The sequence below is a fragment of the Pyrus communis genome, chromosome 17 (assembly GCF_963583255.1).
Source record: "Pyrus communis chromosome 17, drPyrComm1.1, whole genome shotgun sequence".
NCBI lineage: Eukaryota > Viridiplantae > Streptophyta > Magnoliopsida > Rosales > Rosaceae > Pyrus > Pyrus communis.
Window position 1 is genome coordinate 12,375,144 of NC_084819.1, and position 20,055 is coordinate 12,395,198.

At 36.8% G+C, this 20,055-nt stretch overlaps 3 protein-coding genes across 3 annotated transcripts; all 3 read right to left on the reverse strand.

The window, feature by feature from the left end:
* Positions 1-3,839: 3,839 nt before the first annotated feature.
* LOC137723467 (probable LRR receptor-like serine/threonine-protein kinase At3g47570) lies at positions 3,840-7,476 on the reverse strand. The gene is made up of 2 exons (XM_068462663.1): positions 4,777-7,476; positions 3,840-4,582 (listed from the first exon to the last, which is right to left on the reverse strand). The coding sequence occupies exons 1-2, from the start codon at positions 7,457-7,459 to the stop codon at positions 3,966-3,968; spliced, it is 3,300 nt and encodes a 1,099-aa protein (XP_068318764.1). The 5' UTR covers positions 7,460-7,476; the 3' UTR covers positions 3,840-3,965.
* A 4,631-nt stretch (positions 7,477-12,107) lies between these two features.
* LOC137723125 (protein SLOW GREEN 1, chloroplastic-like) lies at positions 12,108-14,484 on the reverse strand. The gene has a single exon (XM_068462294.1). The coding sequence runs from the start codon at positions 14,374-14,376 to the stop codon at positions 13,300-13,302; it is 1,077 nt and encodes a 358-aa protein (XP_068318395.1). The 5' UTR covers positions 14,377-14,484; the 3' UTR covers positions 12,108-13,299.
* A 3,384-nt stretch (positions 14,485-17,868) lies between these two features.
* Positions 17,869-19,290, reverse strand: LOC137721658 (uncharacterized). The gene is made up of 3 exons (XM_068460679.1): positions 19,054-19,290; positions 18,651-18,756; positions 17,869-18,542 (listed from the first exon to the last, which is right to left on the reverse strand). The coding sequence occupies exons 1-3, from the start codon at positions 19,084-19,086 to the stop codon at positions 18,364-18,366; spliced, it is 318 nt and encodes a 105-aa protein (XP_068316780.1). The 5' UTR covers positions 19,087-19,290; the 3' UTR covers positions 17,869-18,363.
* Positions 19,291-20,055: the final 765 nt, after the last annotated feature.

A 20,055-nucleotide genomic window follows, 5' to 3' on the forward strand; every position in this document is an offset into this window, starting at 1 on the left:
ACTCAAATGTGAGTGCTTTGGGACTACAAAAGTGAGTCAACGGTTCAAAGAAAAGAAATAATTTATTGAATCGTTAATTGCCAAATAGTGGACTTTAGGGCAATAATTTTGGATTAATTGTCAGATTAATGGACTACTGGTCACTTTAATTAATTCAATAGATCATAACCATCCAGGTTTGATCGTAGAAACAAAATAATAACATTCGGATAATATTAGCTTGAATTTTGGCTTCAGGCCAAGCACAATAAAATTATACCTTGATAAGCGTTTAACCAATAACATCCCAAAAATTATAGGAGTATGGTTATGAAGAGGGAATGCCTAAAACATGGCATTTGGTTTGAAAAAAATCGCAGCCCAACATGGTGGGCTGGCTGTCGTGTGTGAGACAAAGCCCTAAAGAGCTTATTAGGCCACGGGGTAGGCTGCCAAGGCAGGCCATGTGTGGCTATGGGCCACGGGCTATGTCTGGGAAGAAGCCTAGTAGCCAAGCTGCTAGTTATGGGCCACAAGGGGCGCGGGAAGCACAGGCCCAGCACAGGGGCTAGCTTGGTATGGGTGCGCACGAAGCCTAGCAAAAGCTGGCTTCGTTGTAGGCCAGTTCTAGGTAAGTACAGGCACATGGGCTGGCTTTAGTGATCGTGGGCCGAGACAAGTTGCGAGCCCAGCAAGCAAAGCTTACTGCAGGCAGGCAGAATCACATGCAGGCAAAGCCCAACAAGCAAAGCTTGCTGGCATGATGGGCCGAGATGGACTCAGGGCTTCAGGCCCGTGCAAAAACCAACCACTGGGTTGCTACGAGAAGTCCATGGTGTCGAAATGACGTCTTCCAAGCTGTGGCGTGGCTGCAAACCAACTAGCTTGGCTCAGCAACATGGCGTGAAGCTGCGGCTTAACCGCAAAAAATCCCAAATTTCCCTTTTTTTCTTTCAAATTATAGGGTTCTAAACCCTAATTGCTTCTAAACTAATTTTGATGCTTTGACTCACAAATTCCACATACGATTTATAATTGCGTAATGCATGAACACGCACGTGTGTGTGTATATATATATTGTATATGTTTTCATGTTTTATAATCGTTTCAAATATCTGAATTTATTTTAAAAGAACCTAATTGGCAGAAAACAATTGAGCATTTGAATTTATAGAAGTTTATTCTCTGAAAGCCAGAATTGTATCTCTAATGTGTTGTATCACGTTCAACAAAGAATATTTAAATTGAATCAATAGCATGTCGATCAATTCAATAAAGTAATAAATTAATCATAAAAATTGAATAATAAACTCTCTTCAACGCAACGTCAAAAGCGTGCTGATAACATGTTGTAGGCCTAATTTACTAAATCATATAAAGGACAGAGAGAGAGGGGGTGCGGCATAGTTGGGAGAAAGAGAGAGGTATAATTACGAGTTGTGTATTGTATCATCCTATTGTGTCTTTATTTATAATAGTAGGATAGGTTAAATCTTTACCTTAATAGGATTACAACTCTAATAGGATAATATCTAACTTAGAGAATATTCCTAAATACACTATGATTTACATAATCACATTCCTAATCCAATAAGACTGCAACATAAATGTATTAATAAACATAATATGAAGGCAAAAAGTAATTAAAACATAAAAATATAATTAAAATGAATTCCAAGCAGACCCACCCCACCCCTTCAAACCTCCACCGTGACCAGATCACCCGTCTAAACAACCACCACGGCCATATCACGAACAACCACCACCGCCAAACAATCCATAAAAACTGTCGGACCACCCATCCAAACCGCCATTGCAACCAAATCACCCAACCACCACCCTGCCCAGCTCATCCCTTCGCCTAACGACCCTAACCCACTTGATCAACACGCAGCCACCACTTTGGTGTGCCCATCTCGATCTACCATTGGCGTATCCATCTTGATCTACAAGCAGCCACAACTGTTTCAAAGTTTTTCTTTAAATTTTCAATTTCATTTTCATAAACCTATCTCGATCTATCTATGTGTACTTTTTCATAAATTAGAGAAGTAGACTCTTCTTTCTAACTAATAACTTTTTTTTATCATTCAAGTGAAAGATTTCGATCTCACAAGATAGCATGTTGGAGCTTGAAGGAGACAACGAGAAGAAAGAAATTGGACGATGCACAGAAAGAAAAGGTAGGATCGTCATAGAAAAATTTATTGAAGAGTCACTGTTCATCTATGTTTTAGAAAGAAAAAAAAAAGCCGATGTTTGAAAGCTTCGTTTTCTGCTTTTGATTTTCGGTTTTGAATGGGCCTTAATTGTAAAAAAAAGACTTTTTTGTTTACCAAAAGGACTTGGGTATTCCACAACCTTTATCCTAAAAGGACTTGGGTATTCCACAAAATCACCTAAAGTGATTTCACAAAATCACCTAAAGTGCTTCTCCGTATAAGTGATTATAGACCTTTCAAGATCACACTTCCAAACAGATCCTAAATCAGCAACCACCACATGGAAAACTAACAGTTCCTTGGTAGGTATATTTGAAGTTTGAGTCAAATGTCATTTACCCACTGAACTATCACCTGAGTGTGTCATTTTTATCACTAAAATATTTTTCAGCCAAAAGTGCCCCTAAACTATATAAAAATAGCCAATTTGAATATTACCAGGTTTCAGGGCTTCCAACTTTGAAAGGAAAAACTGATGATATTGATTTGTTTGAATGCAGTATTACAAGACAAAAGAAAAGTTTGTTTCTTAATTATATTAAAATAATAATAATTTAAAGTTTTCTTGCTTAATTCGACTCACAATATCGGATGATGTTTGCATTTGGTTATTGGTTCTTGGCTTTTCAATGAATTATTTGACCAAAACAAAAGTAAATATGTATTTAGTTTCTATCTGTAGTCCTTACTATTGTGGTCCTGCAAGTTTTAAAAGACCAAGGCCTGCTACGTAGAGATGTTGAAATGTTGTAAATTAGTACTAAAAATACTTGGCAATAGAGCTGGTATCAAATTTTCTAAAGCATAATAATTCATATGACCAAGATAAGCTGCACGACTAATCAATGTTGTTTCTTTTAATCAATAATTATCGTTTATAAGATATGAAGGGAATCCTGCAATGCACCGGAGATTGGCTGCCGGTAGCGAAAAATGCTCATCTGCAACTCCTTGATGCAGTACTACAAGAATGCTCCGTGCTGTTTTTAATAAAATACAGAGAAGATGTAAAACCAGGTTTTAGACTTTTTAGGATTACATGCAAACTTACTAACTTTTCAGACAAGGAATTGACTGTATAAGCATGTGACAAGCTCTGAGGAGTTCAGATAGGCTATATCGAAAATTAGATGGAGGAATATTAATTAGAGTGGATCAAGCAAATCAAAATGGACTGAAATAGTGCAGGATTATAAGACTCCCTTATGCTGCAATTAGGATAATGTCATATATCGTCGAGAATGGTTGGATTTAAACAGAAACTAATACAAAAATGTAACTATTTCAGCCATAGAACATCAAAAGTAATTTCAGCAAAAAAAAGCTAATGATAAATTTCACTGTTCAAAGTGCAAGATAGCTCTTTAACCGGAATACTTGTACTACTCCTACTAGGCCTACTAATCTCAATTCAAAAAGTAAAAGTAATTGATTGGTATGATGAACGAAGAGAGAAATGACAGTAAAAAAAAGGCGAGACAAGGGGGATCACATGACTTTCACAAAGATTATACTCGACCTAGCTCTTCTTTAGTAGTAATACGATACTTCTTTAGTAGTAATACGATACAAACAGAGAAAATGTAAACAGAACAACACAATATTCCCTTATTCTAAAATATAATTATAAAATACTAGATCAACTTTACATACAATACACATTGGTTTATCTTTAGCAAATTATGTTCTGGCATATATAAGAGTCTAAAGAGTGAGATTATGAAAAGAAACTTAGCCCAATCTCGTATACTGCTAGCTTCGTCTTCATAATTTCATAAATGAGTCTCTAATTGCCTTCATTTTGTTGACAACAACATTCATATGCATCCGCTCTCCCGGGGATATTGCTGAGCATGCTAGTCCTATCTGCATCACTGAAACCAAGCATTCCTCCAATTTTCTTCCTTGGACTCGGCCGCGGTCATGACCATTTGTAATAGGTCTTTCTTGTATCTCATTTTTGTATTTGTCATCATTAGCATCTGCATTTTCTCCTTCAATGAGCAATGCAGGATCAACTATCTCCATGGTATCATCAGGCATCCCCATGGCTGTGAAATTCTGCATCACTGAAACCAAACCTTCCTCCAATTTTCTTCCTTGTACTAGGCAGTGGTCATGGCGATTTGTGATAGGTTCTTCTTGTACCTCATCTTCGTATCTGTTATCATTAGCATCTGCATCTTCTCCTTCAGTGAGCAATGAAGGGTCAACTATGTCCATGGCATGATCAGGCATCGCCAAGGCTATGAAATTGTGAATATTTATACCATCTCCAAACATTCTATCGGTAGGTCTTTTTCCCGTGAACATTTCTAGCAACAGTATCCCAAAGCTATAAACATCTCCTAGTATGGATACTTTGCCTCCCATGCCATACTCTGTCATCCATTACTCACATTAGGATGTCAAGTCAAATGTTTAGAATTCAAATCTTATTTAAGAGTTCGCTGATGCTTCTTATCCAAAGAAAAGAGGTATTTTTCCATTTTCTTTCATACTAATAGAGACTTAAGTGGGCTACTAATAAGTTTTTAGGAGAAAAAACATTATTGAGAATCACAAAAACGCATACCTGGAGGAATGTAGCCAATGGAACCCTTTAGCCCAGCTGACATGGTTTGACTTTGAGAAGGGTTATCCACCGCTTCCAAGAGGAACCTTGCTAAACCAAAGTCAGCAACATGAGCCACCATATCTTCATCAAGTAGAACATTACTTGGCTTTAGATCACAATGAACAATCGACGTATCACAATGGTGGTGGAGGTAATCCAATGCTGATGCAATATCAGTCGCAATATTGAGTCTTTGTATAAGGCTCAATCTCTTACTCTGAGACTGCTCTATTGGATGCAGCCACGCATCAAGACTTCCATTTACCATATACTCAAAAACTAAACTTTTGAAGTCATTGCCTTGATTGTCAATGCTTGAGCAGGCAGTTATGATCTTGAGAAGATTACGATGCCTTATGCTTCTTAAAGCATTACATTCATGGATGAAACTCCTGGAAGCTCCTTCTTGTTGAAGGTTTAATATCTTAACTGCAACTATGGTTCCATCACTAGGGATTATGCCTTTGTAAACTGAACCAAAACTTCCCATACCAATAAGATTGTCCATGGAGAACCCATTAGTTGATTTAACAAGTTCCGAGTAAGAGACACCCATTTTCCAATCCTTATGGGAAGGCGAAGTTACATGTTTGCGTCTTGAACGAGCAACAATGAAGCATGACAAAGCAATTATGAATACAAGCGCACAAGCTACAGGGATGACTACTTTCGGGGCAAGCAGTCCTCGAGATGAATGAACCTTTGAGTTGGAGCATGGAGGTAGACTTAGTTGTGGGATGCCGCCACAAAGCCCACCATTTCTGAGAATTGAGAGACCACTTGCATTTAGAAAAATCCCTTCTTTGGGCAGTTCACCCTCGAAAATATTATTAGAAACATTAAGATTCTTGAGAAATTTTAACTTGCCTATAAATTCAGGAATCTGCCCAGAAAAATTATTGCTCGAAATATCCATCTCTTCCAAGCTTCTTAAACTTTTAAGAGATTGAGGAATTGTTCCTTCAAATTTGTTATCTGCCAAGCATAGGCGCACCAACATAATACAATTGCCTAGGGCACTTGGAATATTACCTGATAACTGATTTCCTGATGCATCTAACTCCGTGAGATGGGCCAAATTACCTACTTCCTGTGGCAGTGCACCAGTTAAATGGTTGTTAGCCAGGCCCAAATAGATTGAAAGGGACGAGAGCCCAATAAGCTCTCTAGGTATGGCTCCTGTTATATTGTTACTAGAAAGATTAAGTAATAATAGAATTTGGCAGTTTGCAAGAGTTGGAGGAATGCTTCCTTCAAACCTATTCCGGTCCATATAGAGCTTTGTCAATGAAGTCATGTTTCCAAGGGACGATGGGATTCGGCCCGAAAACATGCAACCACTCAAATACAGTTCCCCTAACTTGTGAAACTTTCCAATTTCATCGGGTAGATTACCACTTAAAAAGCTATTATCCGCTGCCAAAACAGTCAAGCCTATAAGATTTCCAATGCCGATAGGGATGCTTCCATGTATCAAATTGGCACCTACAGCAAGAATTTGAAGACTAGTAGAAAGGTTGGCTATGGATCTTGGCAATTCTCCTCCAAATTGATTATTGGAAATACCCAAAACCTCCAAGATAGTACAATTGGCCAAGGAGCTAAGAAAATTCAGGTCACCAGTTTTCCCACTTCCTAGTAAATTGACAGCTAAGTTTAGTCTAACCAAGTTTTTCAAGTTCCCAAAACTTGCAGGGATTGTCCCAGTGAAGTCATTGGTTGAAAAATCAATAACCGAAAGTCTTGAAGCATTTGACAAGGAGATAGGAATATTACCTGTGAATTTGTTCAAATGACAGGAAAATAATTCAAGATTTGGAAGAGTAGTACCGACATTTGGAGGTACCTCGCCTTGCAGTTGGTTTTGAGCAACTAGATACCCCATTAAAGAAGAAATATTATAAATTGAAGGAGGGACCATACCAGACAAATTATTCACAGAAAGTGTAAGTGTTTGCAAGCCTTTTAGACGACCAAGCTCATTAGGTATGCTTCCGTGAAAATTATTGTCGAAAAGGAAAATATTATACAGAGCAGAAAAGTTTCCTATCCATTTCGGAATGCTTCCTGTGAGATTGTTACGACCAAGCAAAACGGAAGTCAATTTCAACAAGGAACTGAATTCGTTTGGAATTGACCCGATAAGCTCATTGGAGCGCACGTCGAGCACGCTTAGCTTCGTACAGTGAGATATATTAGCTGGAAGTTTCCCTCTGAATGAATTTGCAGATAGGTTGAGATATTGCAGGCTTCGTAGACGGCCCATTTCTTGAGGAATTTCACCGTGGAAGTCGTTGTTTGCTAGGTTGATTCCTGTCAGGTAGGTGAGGTTTCCTATAGAAGCTGGTATAGAGCCTGCCAGTTCTCGGGAGTTGAGTTTCAAAATCGTAACTCTTTTGGTGGAAGGGTTGCATGTAACTCCAACCCATCTGCAGAAATCAGTGGAATCGTTCCACGAGCTCATGACATTGAGAGGATCTTGAGTTATCCTGTCCTTGAAGTCCAGCAGCGGCAAGCGATCAGTTTCATTTCCGGGCAGAATTGCGGCATCCAGATGTGTGTTCATGCATAACAAAAGAACAAGCCCGCGAAAGAACGTAAACAAAATGAGCCTACCATGAGTACTACAAGAATGCTCCATGCTGTCTTTGAAGAAATACAGAGGTGATGGAAAACCAGGTTTCAGGGCTTTTTAGGTTTCATGCAAACTTGGCCTACAAATGTGAAGGGGAAAATCTCATGATAGTGATTTGTTTGAATGCCGTATTTTACAAGATAAGAAAGTCTGTTACACAAATACAAAAGGAGTTGAAAACCCACGATGCCGTGTCTGATAAGGAGTTGAATATTAGACCACAGCTCCTCTTGGGTCCTTCCGTCACATTCAAGCTGGTTTGACTGTGACTAGTACTGACAATTTTTTACAAGGTATGTTAATTTGACACGAAATAACAGGTTTTTTTATCAACCCGTTAACATGTCAGGTTGTTATCAAGCAGGGCTGGCCCAGGTCTATTTCCGGGTTCAAAAAAGTTGGGGCACAAAAATTATTAGGATGGTATAGTCATATATGTTTTCATAAGAATATAAATTTATACATTTGGTTAAAATTTCAAGAAATTTACCTATAACAAGTAGTTTCTGTGTGTAAAATTAATAAGAAGATCCTGGCTTCAAAATCCTACTTGTGTTTGTGTTTATTTACTTTTCAATTTTTACGAATATTTTTTCTATAAAAGTATAAATTTTTGAAATTTGTTTAAATGATCATGAACTTTAACCATAATTGGTGGCTTATGCTATTTAAAATTAATAAGGAAGTCTCGGGTTTAAAATGCTGTGTGCATTTTTTACTTTTTAGTTTTTACGAATTTCTTTTCATAAGAGTATAAATTTATAAAATTTGGTTAAATAATAAAGAAGTTTAATTAGAAGTAATGGTTTGTGCTGTTTAAATTAACGAAGGGTCATGAGTTCAAAATGATATGTGTTTTTTTTATTCTTTCCAATTTTTATAAGTTTCTATTTGTTTGTTAATTTTTTTTATAATTACTAGCTAGTAGCTATGTGAGTTCCAGTTTTTAAACATTCAACCTTCAACAAAGAGTAATGCGTAGACCAAGTTTGCAAACCATATGACATGTCACTAATAGGAAAATGCATATTAATCAATATTTAAGTAATAATACAATCATCAACAATCACGGTTTTCAAAATTTGGTTTAAAATTTTGATGTCTCTAGTATTAGCCTTCAAGAAATTAATTTATGTATGTGTTTAGCAATACTAGGTTTAATTTAGTGCTCATCCATTACTTGTACATATAAATTAAAGACTCAAAAATATGATTATTTTTTTAGTCTCATATTGACAAAGTAAGTAAATAAAAAAAAAAACAAAAGTATTTATCATTTTTAGGCAAAATTATCCTTTAAGAAGAAAGAAGATATTTTATGAATGACTGTACAAAGAAGATATTTTATGAATGATTCCACGACCATAACTGTGAGGACTAAAGGCTGGTTTGGTATTACTGTGCTTTGAAAAAAACTGATTCTGTTGTGCTGTGAGAATAAGCTTATTTTTGCTGCTTCCACGTTTTCATTTTTTTTCACCCAAAACTGTGAAAAATAAGTTGCTTTTAAGTGTTTACTAAACACCTTTTTGAGTTTAGCTTTTTTTATTCCCACTTTTTATTAAAGCACCTCAAAACTAAAAATATTGAGATTCTGCTGGTCCCTTCACTCCATTAGATTTTGAATCGAAGCTCAATGCTTTCAAATTCGTCAACTCTGTAATTGATGGAAATTAGATTTTCAACCTAGCACATGTTTGCACCTCTTTGCCCGTTTGTCTGTCTATTTGTAATTGACCTGTTTTATCCGTATAAATATCATAATAATTATTTATTTTCGTCTCTACAATAAAAATAATTAAATTGGCATTTAATTTCGTTTAATCATTCACATGTATCAAACAATTAACCAATTGAAATTTTCATCCCTACAATAAAAATAATCAAATTTGGAATTTCTTACGTTTCGCATCTATCAACCAACTAACCTATTGAATGGTAAGAATGTTAGTTATTATCATATCCATATATACGTTTAAGATGACTAAATCATCCCTAATTCTATTTTCTTTTGCAAAGACGATTTATAAATAATGATAAAGAAAATAAAAGGTATTGTTAATACATATATACTAGCATATGGCAACACACAAAGTGTGTGAAATTTTTTTATTTTTGTTTTTAAAATAGAAGGGGAAAGGAAGAGAGTGAGGGAGAACGTGGAAGTAGGGAGAGAGGAAAGACAGCTTAAACTTTTTTTTTTTTTAATTTTTTAATAGAGATATGTTCACATGTAGGTGAGACCTTGAAGAAAAAAAAAGGCAAAAATTTAATTGTGTGAAATTAGATTTCTGCTCATATTTCTTATTCATGTTTAGCTTTAATTAAAAGGTTAAAATGTTAATTGAGAGAGATTTTACTGCTTGTAAAACAAGGGTTAAACCATAGAAAATTCTTGCAAGAGAACAAGTTATTGTAGTATAGAATGACTCAAGTAAGGTCGATCTCCTCATGAATTGGTATGAACAATTAACGAGTTTTGTAGTATTTAACTTAGTTAACTCTAAGAACTACACTAATTTGACAAAACTAAAACGGATTTAAGTAAATTTATTACATTTCGTGTAAATAAATTTTGTGTAAACTAAAACGGGCTAGGGCTAGGGCTTAGCACCTAGGCGGCTAGGCGGGCACCAAAACGAATTTAAGTAAATTTATTACATTTCGTGTAAATAAGTGTTTGTTTATATGTAAAATGTTTATAAACTACAAAATAGAATGACATATATATTATGAAGTATTGGAACATAATGAAAATAAGGGGAACAAACATATAATGTGTGTTCATTTAAGTATTTAACAAGTCTCTTACAATTTATTGAAAAAAATAATATGCAAAATAAAATTTGTCTATTTTCTGTCTATATGAGTCGCAACCTAGGCGGGTCTGGGCGAGCTAGGCGGGTGCCTCAGCAGGTCTAGTTGCCCTTTCTTAATTTTCAAACACTTAGGCATTAATCGAGGCGGTGGTCAACCGCCTAGCGCCTAAGCAGTAATTTTTAGAACAATGCTTAAGATACATTATAATGAATACATTATATTGAGGTGCACTAAGGGGCAAAACTAAAAGATATAAGGTCATCTCTAACCAAATGGGCTAAACACAGCCCTATCTAGAAATATAGCCTTACAATAAATTATTTTTTAAAAAACAATGTCAAGCCATATTCATGTCCATCTTCAAACGAAAAGGCTAAATATAGCCTCCTCAATAATTTATTAATTTTAAGTTTATTTTTAATTTTGCTGATTAATTTTATACAAATGAAAAGAGTATTATTCGTAACCAACAGTCAATAATCCGATTGAAAAGCCAATTACTAATGATATTAGGTATCTTGTTAAATGAATTTAAAAAACTAATTATTCTCTTTAAATCTAGTTAGTGGAACAAGTGTTTAACATCAATGAAGTAAGAAGTATTTTTCTTCCTTCCTTCTCCTTCTTCTTCGTTCCTTGAAATGCCAATCCGGCGTCAATCCATCGAGTAGCAGAAGTTGCATAACCGAGTCGCGCAATTCAAAATGCAATTCTTAAGGGTTACTGCGCCGTGTCTCACCGAAACCACTGAAAAAGAATCAATCTTTCCCAAAACTAAATCTATATCCACCGAAATTTCAACCTGAAATTTCTCAAAATCAACAACTTGTGATCGATTATTCACCGAAATAACAAAATTAAATTCAAAGGTTGGTTTAGCTTGAGAGAGAGAAGGCAGGGACGAGAAAAGGAGGAAGGCGATATGTAGCTAGCCGTTGGATTCTTTCACGTCCAACGTTGGATATGCAGCTTGCTGCTGATGGACCCCAGCAAACGGGCTGGCTATCAGGCCGAGCTTGGCCAGCCTGATGCCCTTTTGGTCATGTTTTGGCCAGGTGAGTTCCACTAAATTTTAGCCTAGTCTTCAGATAAAGATGAATTTTATTCAAGTCAGGCTTCGATTGGAGACCACATATGACATAACCTGACACTAGTCATTTAAAAATAATTTTTTGTAAGCCTATAATTCTGAAAAGGAGCTATGGTTGGCCCTTTCGGTTAGAGATGGTCTAAGGGGTCCATTCATCTTTAATTTAGCTCCCTTCCATTAATCTCTTGGAGGTTTGCTCAACCGCTCACCTGGGATATGCGCATGACTAAAGTAGATAGTGCATTTACAATATCCCACCGTATTTGATAGAGCATTTGTGACATGTTTTCATCTTTTCCAAGGACAACTGCAGCTGCAGGTGAAGGTTACTAATAAATCATACTGGGTGATATGAGCAACAGGGAGAGAACCTGCTGCTACTCAATCCGATCGAATAACCGCAGTAAAAGCAAGAATGAGAGGGGGGGAAGAGAGAAGCATTATGTTGGTTGGAAATCACCTGGATGCAGTAAGAATCTATACAAACTTTTTCCATGCAAAACTGTCTTCATTTCTGCACCAACTGGGTAGACATCGCGCACCGTTAACCACAAGTTAAAAAACAGTCAGTCAGTCCAACATCCACTTGGTAGTTCATTAAAAACAGTTCAAATCAGATATAATCATATGCATTTTTGCTGCCTATCTGCTCACTGCAAAAATTGAGCACAATAACGAAAGAGGTTGCCTCTTACGCCAGTCATCAGCTAATAAACCATTAACTATCACGCCCGAGAGTCATGAAGGAACAGAAAATATTGTCTCAAGCAAGGGAAACGGATGTTCCACTAAGTAAGAAAGTATAAAGCATACATAGACTTGCCATGACATCAGAAAGAACAATATTGCAGTAGAGACCATAAAAACGATGCGATGTAAGGAACTCCAGTCCTTAATCCATATCCGAATATGCAACAAATTATACAAACACACAAATATAAATCATCATATAATTGTCAACATCTCCACCGCCTTATACTATGCACATTTTGTGCATTACATAAACCAAAACAAATTCATCAACTACTACAAGTTATATTGGAACTTGAATTTCTAAGTCACTCACATACCCTTTCATGCTAAGAACATTCACACGAAGTTCAACCCTTAACGAGATGTGGAACAACTTTGAATCAAGCACAGCATGACATGAATAGCCGCACTTGATACTGAAAAATAAAACAGCACTAAAGGCTTTTTCTGAAAAGAAATTGACTGCATAATATTGACTATAACTGACATCGCTACCGATACTTGGGAACCAGGGCAGACCATGTGAAAGTTACACGAAGGATATATTAGTAGTACCTGCCAGGGAAATCAATGAACTGAAATACAGTCGAAGAAGTTATGACCAGAACTGAGATCCAGGGCACACTATATAATTTACGATGGTATCATATGCAGCGGAACTAGAGTCGAGGAAGTAAAACCCAGAATTTCTTGTGTATGATTAATCTAAATTACAGGACACAGTTATCAAAGTATTTTCCATCAGTAGAGATTATGACAACCACTTCTGCAGCAGTCCCATTGGCAAAGAAACATTCCCACAATAACTATATGCACCATACAATGAGACTTCTAGGACAGAGCAAAGCATGCTTTTGAGCTCCGAACACATTAAACCAATACGGGATGTTATCCGTTTCAACATCAGCACATCAAAAACAGTTTCATTCCAGGTATAACTCCAAATATTGAGACAAAATTGGTTCAACAAGATATTAAATTTCACTATTCGATGCGCAGATAGCTCTACATTCTGAAAATTACTTTTACTACGACGACTACTACTAAAATTACCTACAGTTTGAGTGAACACTACTAGCCAAAGCATTAACCAAAAACAGATGCAGAGAGAAACCAGGCGGCAACCACCACATTACAGAAGCCAGCCACCACAATGAGCTAAAACTCAGCAACCCCAGTTCCCTCAGACTTTCGACGCTGCTCTCTCCCTCTCCACCTTCTGCCCAAAAAGCTTCGTCGCAAACATATTGTCATCAAAATACTCTTTATAAGGGTGGTTCTTTGGAACAAGCTTCCTGAACTTTTCAAACTGTTTCTCAGCCTCATTAGTCTTCCTCAACATTGTATAAATGATTCCTTGACACAGATAAGGCCTGAAGTCTCTCGGTTCTTCCCTCACAAGCTCTTGATAAAGCTTCAAAGCATCCGAATACTTCGACTCCATCACGCGAATTTGCGCAACTAACAGCTTAAAATCCCTCACATCCGACATGTTCCCTTCCTTCTTACACTTCACCATTGCCTCCTCCACCCTCTTCGTCACACTCTTCAATTTCTCCGGTGATTGTGAAGCGCACATTACAAGGCCATGAAAGGCCTCTACTTTGAAAGGGTCTTTCGCCAAAATGTCCTCGAACTCAGCGTTAGCGAGTTCGACCTCACCCATGTAGCTGTGAACATTGGCCTTCAGCAATTGCCACTCAAAGTCTTCGGGTTCCAGCTCGATCAAGCGCTCCAACACCTGAATCGCTTCGGTCAGCTTGTGGGATTTGATCCTGACCTCCATTAAATTCCTGAGCGATTCGACATCATCCGGGTTCTGGGCCAATTGCTCTTCAAGAACCCTTTCTTTCTCCTCATACGGAACTCTGTCAGTGGATGATTCTTGCTCCACTGGCTCAACCATGGAAGGTGCGACTGCGGTGGCGGCCATAGCGGTTCGGTGATTGAACCTCATGAAGAATAATGTGGCGGCAGCGATGGCGGCGCAGGTCGTCTTGATGAAAGGGGCGGCAAGAGGGGCTAGGGTTTTGAAAGAGGAAATGGGATTAGGGTTTTGTGGGCTTTGGTGAGGTGAGTGGGCGGAGGACGGCGGAAGCGATGAGGATGAGGCTCTGACAGTGAGGGTGGTGAAGTTGAAGGGCGGCGATTGGCGCAGGGGTATGAAGGAAGAAAGGGGTTTTGGGGATGATGGGCAGTGGGAATTGAGCGAGAGGGTGAGGGGTTGGTGGCGGTGGTGAAGTTTGGCGAGAGACTCCATGGATTGAGAGAGAACTGGGGTTTTGTAAAACCCTGCAATGGAGGTGAGAGAAGTGAAGAGATGATGGAGGAGGAGTGGGAAGGGAAATAGGGAACAGGAGAAAGTTCAAAACGCTGAGAGTATATGCCGTTTAGGCATGTTGGGCCGGGAGAACAAAATTATCGTCTGGGAGGTGAGAAACGGTGTCGTAGGGTAGTTTCCTTAATGGGACATTCGAGAAGGAGCTGGACAGAGGAATTCGACATTCAGCTAAAGGCACTCCGTGTGTGAGCCTTCAGCTGGGGTTTTTGTTGGGCTGGAATTTCAATTGAACTTTTGCTTTTCTTTTTGTTTGGGTTTTGAAGTGGGTTCACTTGAAACTAGCATGGGCTTTCTCTGTTTTGACGTGGGCTTATTAGGTTTCCTAATAGCATGTCAAATATAATATATCAAAATTTTATTTAATAGTTGATGCGGTCGAAATTGAATAAATATTTTTTTTTTTTGTTGATACGAAATAAATCCATTAAAACAAGAAACCACGGATACAACCGCAGCCCATAGAGTGTAAATTATAGGTCGGACAAGCAAGGGAAGGAATACAATACTTCCAAAAATGGCTATTCCTAACTAGAAGTCCCTGTTTTGCAAAGGCATCAGCAAGGAAATTAGCTTCTTTGAAGATGTGATTCCATCTCACGTCCAAACAAGACGAAGTAAGCCATCTAATATCTTCAAAACAAGCGAAGGTTCCACGGAGGCTAAAAAATGCCTTGAAGCTCCCTAATAATAAGATTTGACTTCAACATAAACCTTTTTAAGCCCTTTCCTCTTTGCTATAGGATAGCCCTCCTTCAAAGCTTTTTCCTCCACTTCATTTATAGTTGCACTGTTTAAGTACTGGTTTGGTACTGAGATACTTTTATAAAAAGTGGATATCAAAAAAAACTGAGCTTAAAAAGGTATTTGGTAAACATTTAAGAACAGCTTATTTTCACAATTTTGGGTAAAAAAAAAAAACTGAAAACGTGAAACAGCAAAAATGAGCTTATTCTCACAGCATAGTAGAAACAGTTTTTTTTCAAAGCACAACAATATCAAACAGTCCTAAGTTGAAAGTACCAGCTCCCATCACAATGCCATCTTCATTTCTTACCACAAAACTAGCACCAGCCATGTCGCTACAAATGTTAAATCTTTCTTTTTTTTTTCTTTTTTTTTTTTAATGTATACATCAAATATTTATTGTATTATAGTTTTTATTTTATTGGTTGTTAACGTGACCCATGCATTAAAAATTACGGTGAACTGCCAATTTAATCCTTGAATTATCATATGAATCAAAATTAGGTCACTAAACTATTTTTTCAAAAAAATTAATCCTCGAATTATAATAGTCTGCCAATTATATCTTTAATATTAGATTCAAAGCTACTATACTCAATTTTTCATCAATTTAAATCACGTTACTTGCATGTGATACACAATTGAGGGTTCATAAAGAAAGTGTATGGAGTTAACTTTAAAGGGTAAATTAGATGTTAAATTCATAATCTATATGAAATGTTAAGGGCTTATAGACAAGAAAAAGGACGGTATTACACTCTAAAGTGTGTCAAGTGACTTAAGTTAACGAAAAATTGGATAAAACAACTTTGAATATACTGGTAGGGATGAAATTAGCAATTTTTAATGAATTTAAAGACTTATTCTACCGAAAAAATAATTTAGGACCTAAATTTTACTGAAGTGATAGTTCAAAGACTAAATCGGCACTTCACTCTAAAAATTAAATATATTTGACTCCTTCTTTGTTTGCAGTAAAATAAAAGACAGCTAGAAAGCATGAAGTCAAATGGCTCAACTGCCACATCATATATGACATATGCATTAGATAACACCTGAATATCTCTTTTGTCATATTTGACATATTTGACATCTACTTTGGAGATGGTCTAATGCATCAAAATTAAGTGTGCGAGTGAAAGTAAAGTTTTTGGTTTTGAGGAACAAAAGTAAAGTTTGAGCTCCATTGTAAAACCGATAAAACAGTAATCATATTCACTAGAGAAGATGTATTTTTAGTCATCACAACCTCGAAGCTGCCCCAAAGACCCAACCAACTCGAAGACACCCACCACCACAAAATCTGCCATAAGCGACACCCACCATAACCTGGAACTGGCCAAATTTTTTGGTTGAACCGAATATCCGTAAACCACAAAATTAGTTCGGTATCTGTTTCGTTTTAAGCCATTTCGATAAGCTTTTGTCAATTGTCAGTTGGGGGCTATCAATTCGGCTACCAAACTGATTTTGCCACTACATTTCCACTAGAAGAAAGAAAAGACTATCATCTCCATCGATTTAGAGCTCATTTGGATGTACTTTTAAAATGATTGAAAGCGATTTTAGAAAAAATATTTTTGGGTTCTAAAAGCACTTAAAGTGCTTTCTGCAAGAAGCACCAGTTATTGCTTCTTCTAGGAAGCACTTTTAGTGCTTTTCCAGGATTTGCTTACATTTTTACTAAAGATAGGCTCCAAAAACATTTACACCACCTATTTTGAAAGCATATCCAAACAAGCAGTTAATGTGTTAAGCATTGAGGTTGACTTTTTTATTCATTTGCCTAAACATTTTTACTTTTAAGTTTTAACCTAAAAGTAACTATTAATGTAGACAAATTATTCACTTTTCTAATAGAACGATATTATTTACACCAAAATGTGAGAGATTTAGGCTAGCCACACATCGGCTATGGAGCCATATGTAATATATAACACGTCATCCATAAAAGTTGAATGTATAACTTCTTATGAAGTGAGAATAAAAATACTACTAAATCGTAGTACCAAATTATCAAATTTCAAAAAAAAATTTTGTTTTACTAAACTTGCCAGTTTAGTGAGTCATTAGAGACAACTAATGCACTCCCAAGAAACATTCTCTATTTTGAATTATTTTGGGCCTATTGTTGAAAAGGCCGAACAGATCTTACTCACCACAGTAGTCGAGTCTAATACTAATCACATACTGAACACAAAAAAAAAAGAGTTTAAACGCGAAACATAATAAATTGAAGAACAGAAGTCCATCAGCTCAGAACCATCTATATCTACCATTGCATCTCCAACTGACTTAAAGCACTACAGACCGGAACCCTAATCTAATACTAATCATAATATTGTGGGAAAAGATTAAATGTAAATTCATAGCCACGCAGGTATGCAAAGATTCTAGTACAATTAAAACGTTGATGTCACTCTCAGTCTTTCTCCACCAAACTCGAACGAAAAATTACAATGGCGACAAATTCAAATGACCCACGAACAGAATTACTGGAGAAAACAAACAAAACATCCATGATATTTATACATATTTACAGGAGAAAGAAAGTAAAATAGCCCAATAACCAAAGCTGCCTGAACAGTAAATTTTGGAGTGGTAGATTGGTCAAGTAGTTCATTAATTCACTATGTTTCGAGTTCAAAATTTTTACTTCTCTTTGCTATATAATATCTCGTGAAATTGAAAATGAGAAACTAAACACAATGAGAAGTTATTTCGTTTCTTGATGAAATTATTTGAATGAGAATTAAGCAAAAAAGAAAAAAAAAGAGGAAAAAGGAATTTGCAGAATTCATAGCTCTAAAATTTTACATTTACAAATCAGTACAGTATCTGCATGGGAGAAACACACACAATGGAGGCAAATGGGGCACATCGGGCTCTGCCACGTGTGCGCCACGTAGCTAACCCCAGCCACCCACGCAGTCTCAAGTCTCAAGGGTTTACAAACCCCAATTCCCAACTAGTATTGATGACTGCTACACGACGACGTCGTATGCTCCGTCCGGTTTTGCCCTTGTATTGTCCTGGACAACTTGTTATTTTGCCTATTGTTTTTAGCAACTTTCTCCCTGATGTTACAGATTTATATACCACTTAAAGCCAAAAAGGCCATCTCTTATCGATCGTTTTCTGCATAAAAAATCAAAGGGACTACTAGTCATCAGATTCATCACCGTCGTCATCGGTGGTGGTGGAGTTGTCGCCGCTCTGGGAAAGATCAAAAAGCATCTTCTGGATTCTTTGCTTTGTGACCGTCTCAGAGGATCCTGCTTCCCTGCTCTTCGTGTAGGCCTCAAAGAACTCTCTGTTCTCCTTCTCTAACTCCTTCCACACTGCAGTTAATCAGTTAGTCCATTAATTAGCTAACCATTCAATCCTATGCAAAGAACATATAATACACACACACACACACATATATATATATAGAGAGAGAGAGAGACCTGTGGAGGTAATGATGGGTTTTATGTTTGCATGCTTAGAGAGGGCTTCCATGCACTCCTCTTTGCTCATGTTGAATATGATGCACTCCTCGATTAAATGGTGCACCTATTTATAATCATGCATGTCACTACCATTAATTTTCATCATCACAAAATATTAAAAAATATAGCAACACCACTTTAAAAATGTCATCAAGTGCTCTTGGTTTACGAAAAACTTGAGAAAAACTAAATTTCGCGAATTGCCTTGTGATGTTTTTTAATGTATCGATCATATATATATATATATATATATATATATATATATATATATATATATATATATACTGAATCAAAGATATACATCATCTTGGTGATCAAGAAAAAGCAGAAGAATTTTCATAAAAATTATAACAAGGCTTACCAAGTGGATGTATGAAGCAGAAGAGTCTCCCATGTTTATATATTTTGATATATGTTAGCTGATATATATAAAGTTTTTGCTATCCCAACTGCAGAAGATTTGTAGAACAACGAAGAATTTGAAAGGAGAATTCAAAAGAAGAAGGGGGTCGGAAAGTGAGAGATTTAGAGAAGCAAGAGGCACCTGCTGGATGATCATAAAAAGTGAACAATAATAGGTTAAAGTTAAAGAAAAATTGTGAAGATGGATTGTATAAATAAACAAATAGAAAATGCAGGTCAGTCTTGGGTAATGTCATAGACGTTGGGACTGGGGGATCATATGCCCACGTGGGGGGACGACGATGATTGGTGGAGAGGGGATTAGAGGAGATTCTACAAGCAGCCCTTTATTTGTCTCTTCTACGTGGCCAATAAGCCATTGTCCACGTGACACGTGGGGTCCCTCTGCCTGCAACACATGATAGTTTGTTGCATGCCTAAACCCTAAACCACTGCACCTTGCGCCCCCCACGCTCATTCAGTAGGCAATCTAGGCCCCGGTTTCGTCCTACAACATTAACCCATACTCTCTACCCCCTCTCCTAGATACCTTAGCATTTCAAGATTCAACATCTCAAATTCTTAGTCACCATATATATAATACCATTTGTTATAGCAGCATCACTATAGTTTCGCGTAATTGCAGGAAATTATATGTTCATATCTCGTATATGATATTTATTGGTTCAAAAAGTTCTTAGTAATTAAATTGAACATGATGCTAGATTTCATGACATATTGTCATAAAAATAAGTAATGTTCACCTTGTTGCTATTATCATAGTTTGAAAAATATTCTTTTGTCATGTTGTATATATTACATGTTGTTATGATGCACGATTGTACATTATTCTCTAAGTCCAACAACGTAAGATATTACAACTAAATAATAGAAATATCTAAAAACTTATCTTGCTAAGCAGCCATACAGTAGAAAAGTATGGCAAGTAATTGGATAGAAT

Coding starts and splice junctions, on each gene's coding strand:
- LOC137723467 (XM_068462663.1), bottom strand. CDS start 7,459: ATGGAGCATTCTTGTAGTACTCATGGTAGGCTCATTTTGTTTACGTTC. Junction 4,583..4,776: donor CATTGGCTACATTCCTCCAG/GTATGCGTTTTT, acceptor AATGGATGACAG/AGTATGGCATGGGAGGCAAA.
- LOC137723125 (XM_068462294.1), bottom strand. CDS start 14,376: ATGGAGTCTCTCGCCAAACTTCACCACCGCCACCAACCCCTCACCCTC.
- LOC137721658 (XM_068460679.1), bottom strand. CDS start 19,086: ATGGGAGACTCTTCTGCTTCATACATCCACTTG. Junction 18,757..19,053: donor CTGCTTCATACATCCACTTG/GTAAGCCTTGTT, acceptor GATTATAAATAG/GTGCACCATTTAATCGAGGA. Junction 18,543..18,650: donor ACCCATCATTACCTCCACAG/GTCTCTCTCTCT, acceptor GATTAACTGCAG/TGTGGAAGGAGTTAGAGAAG.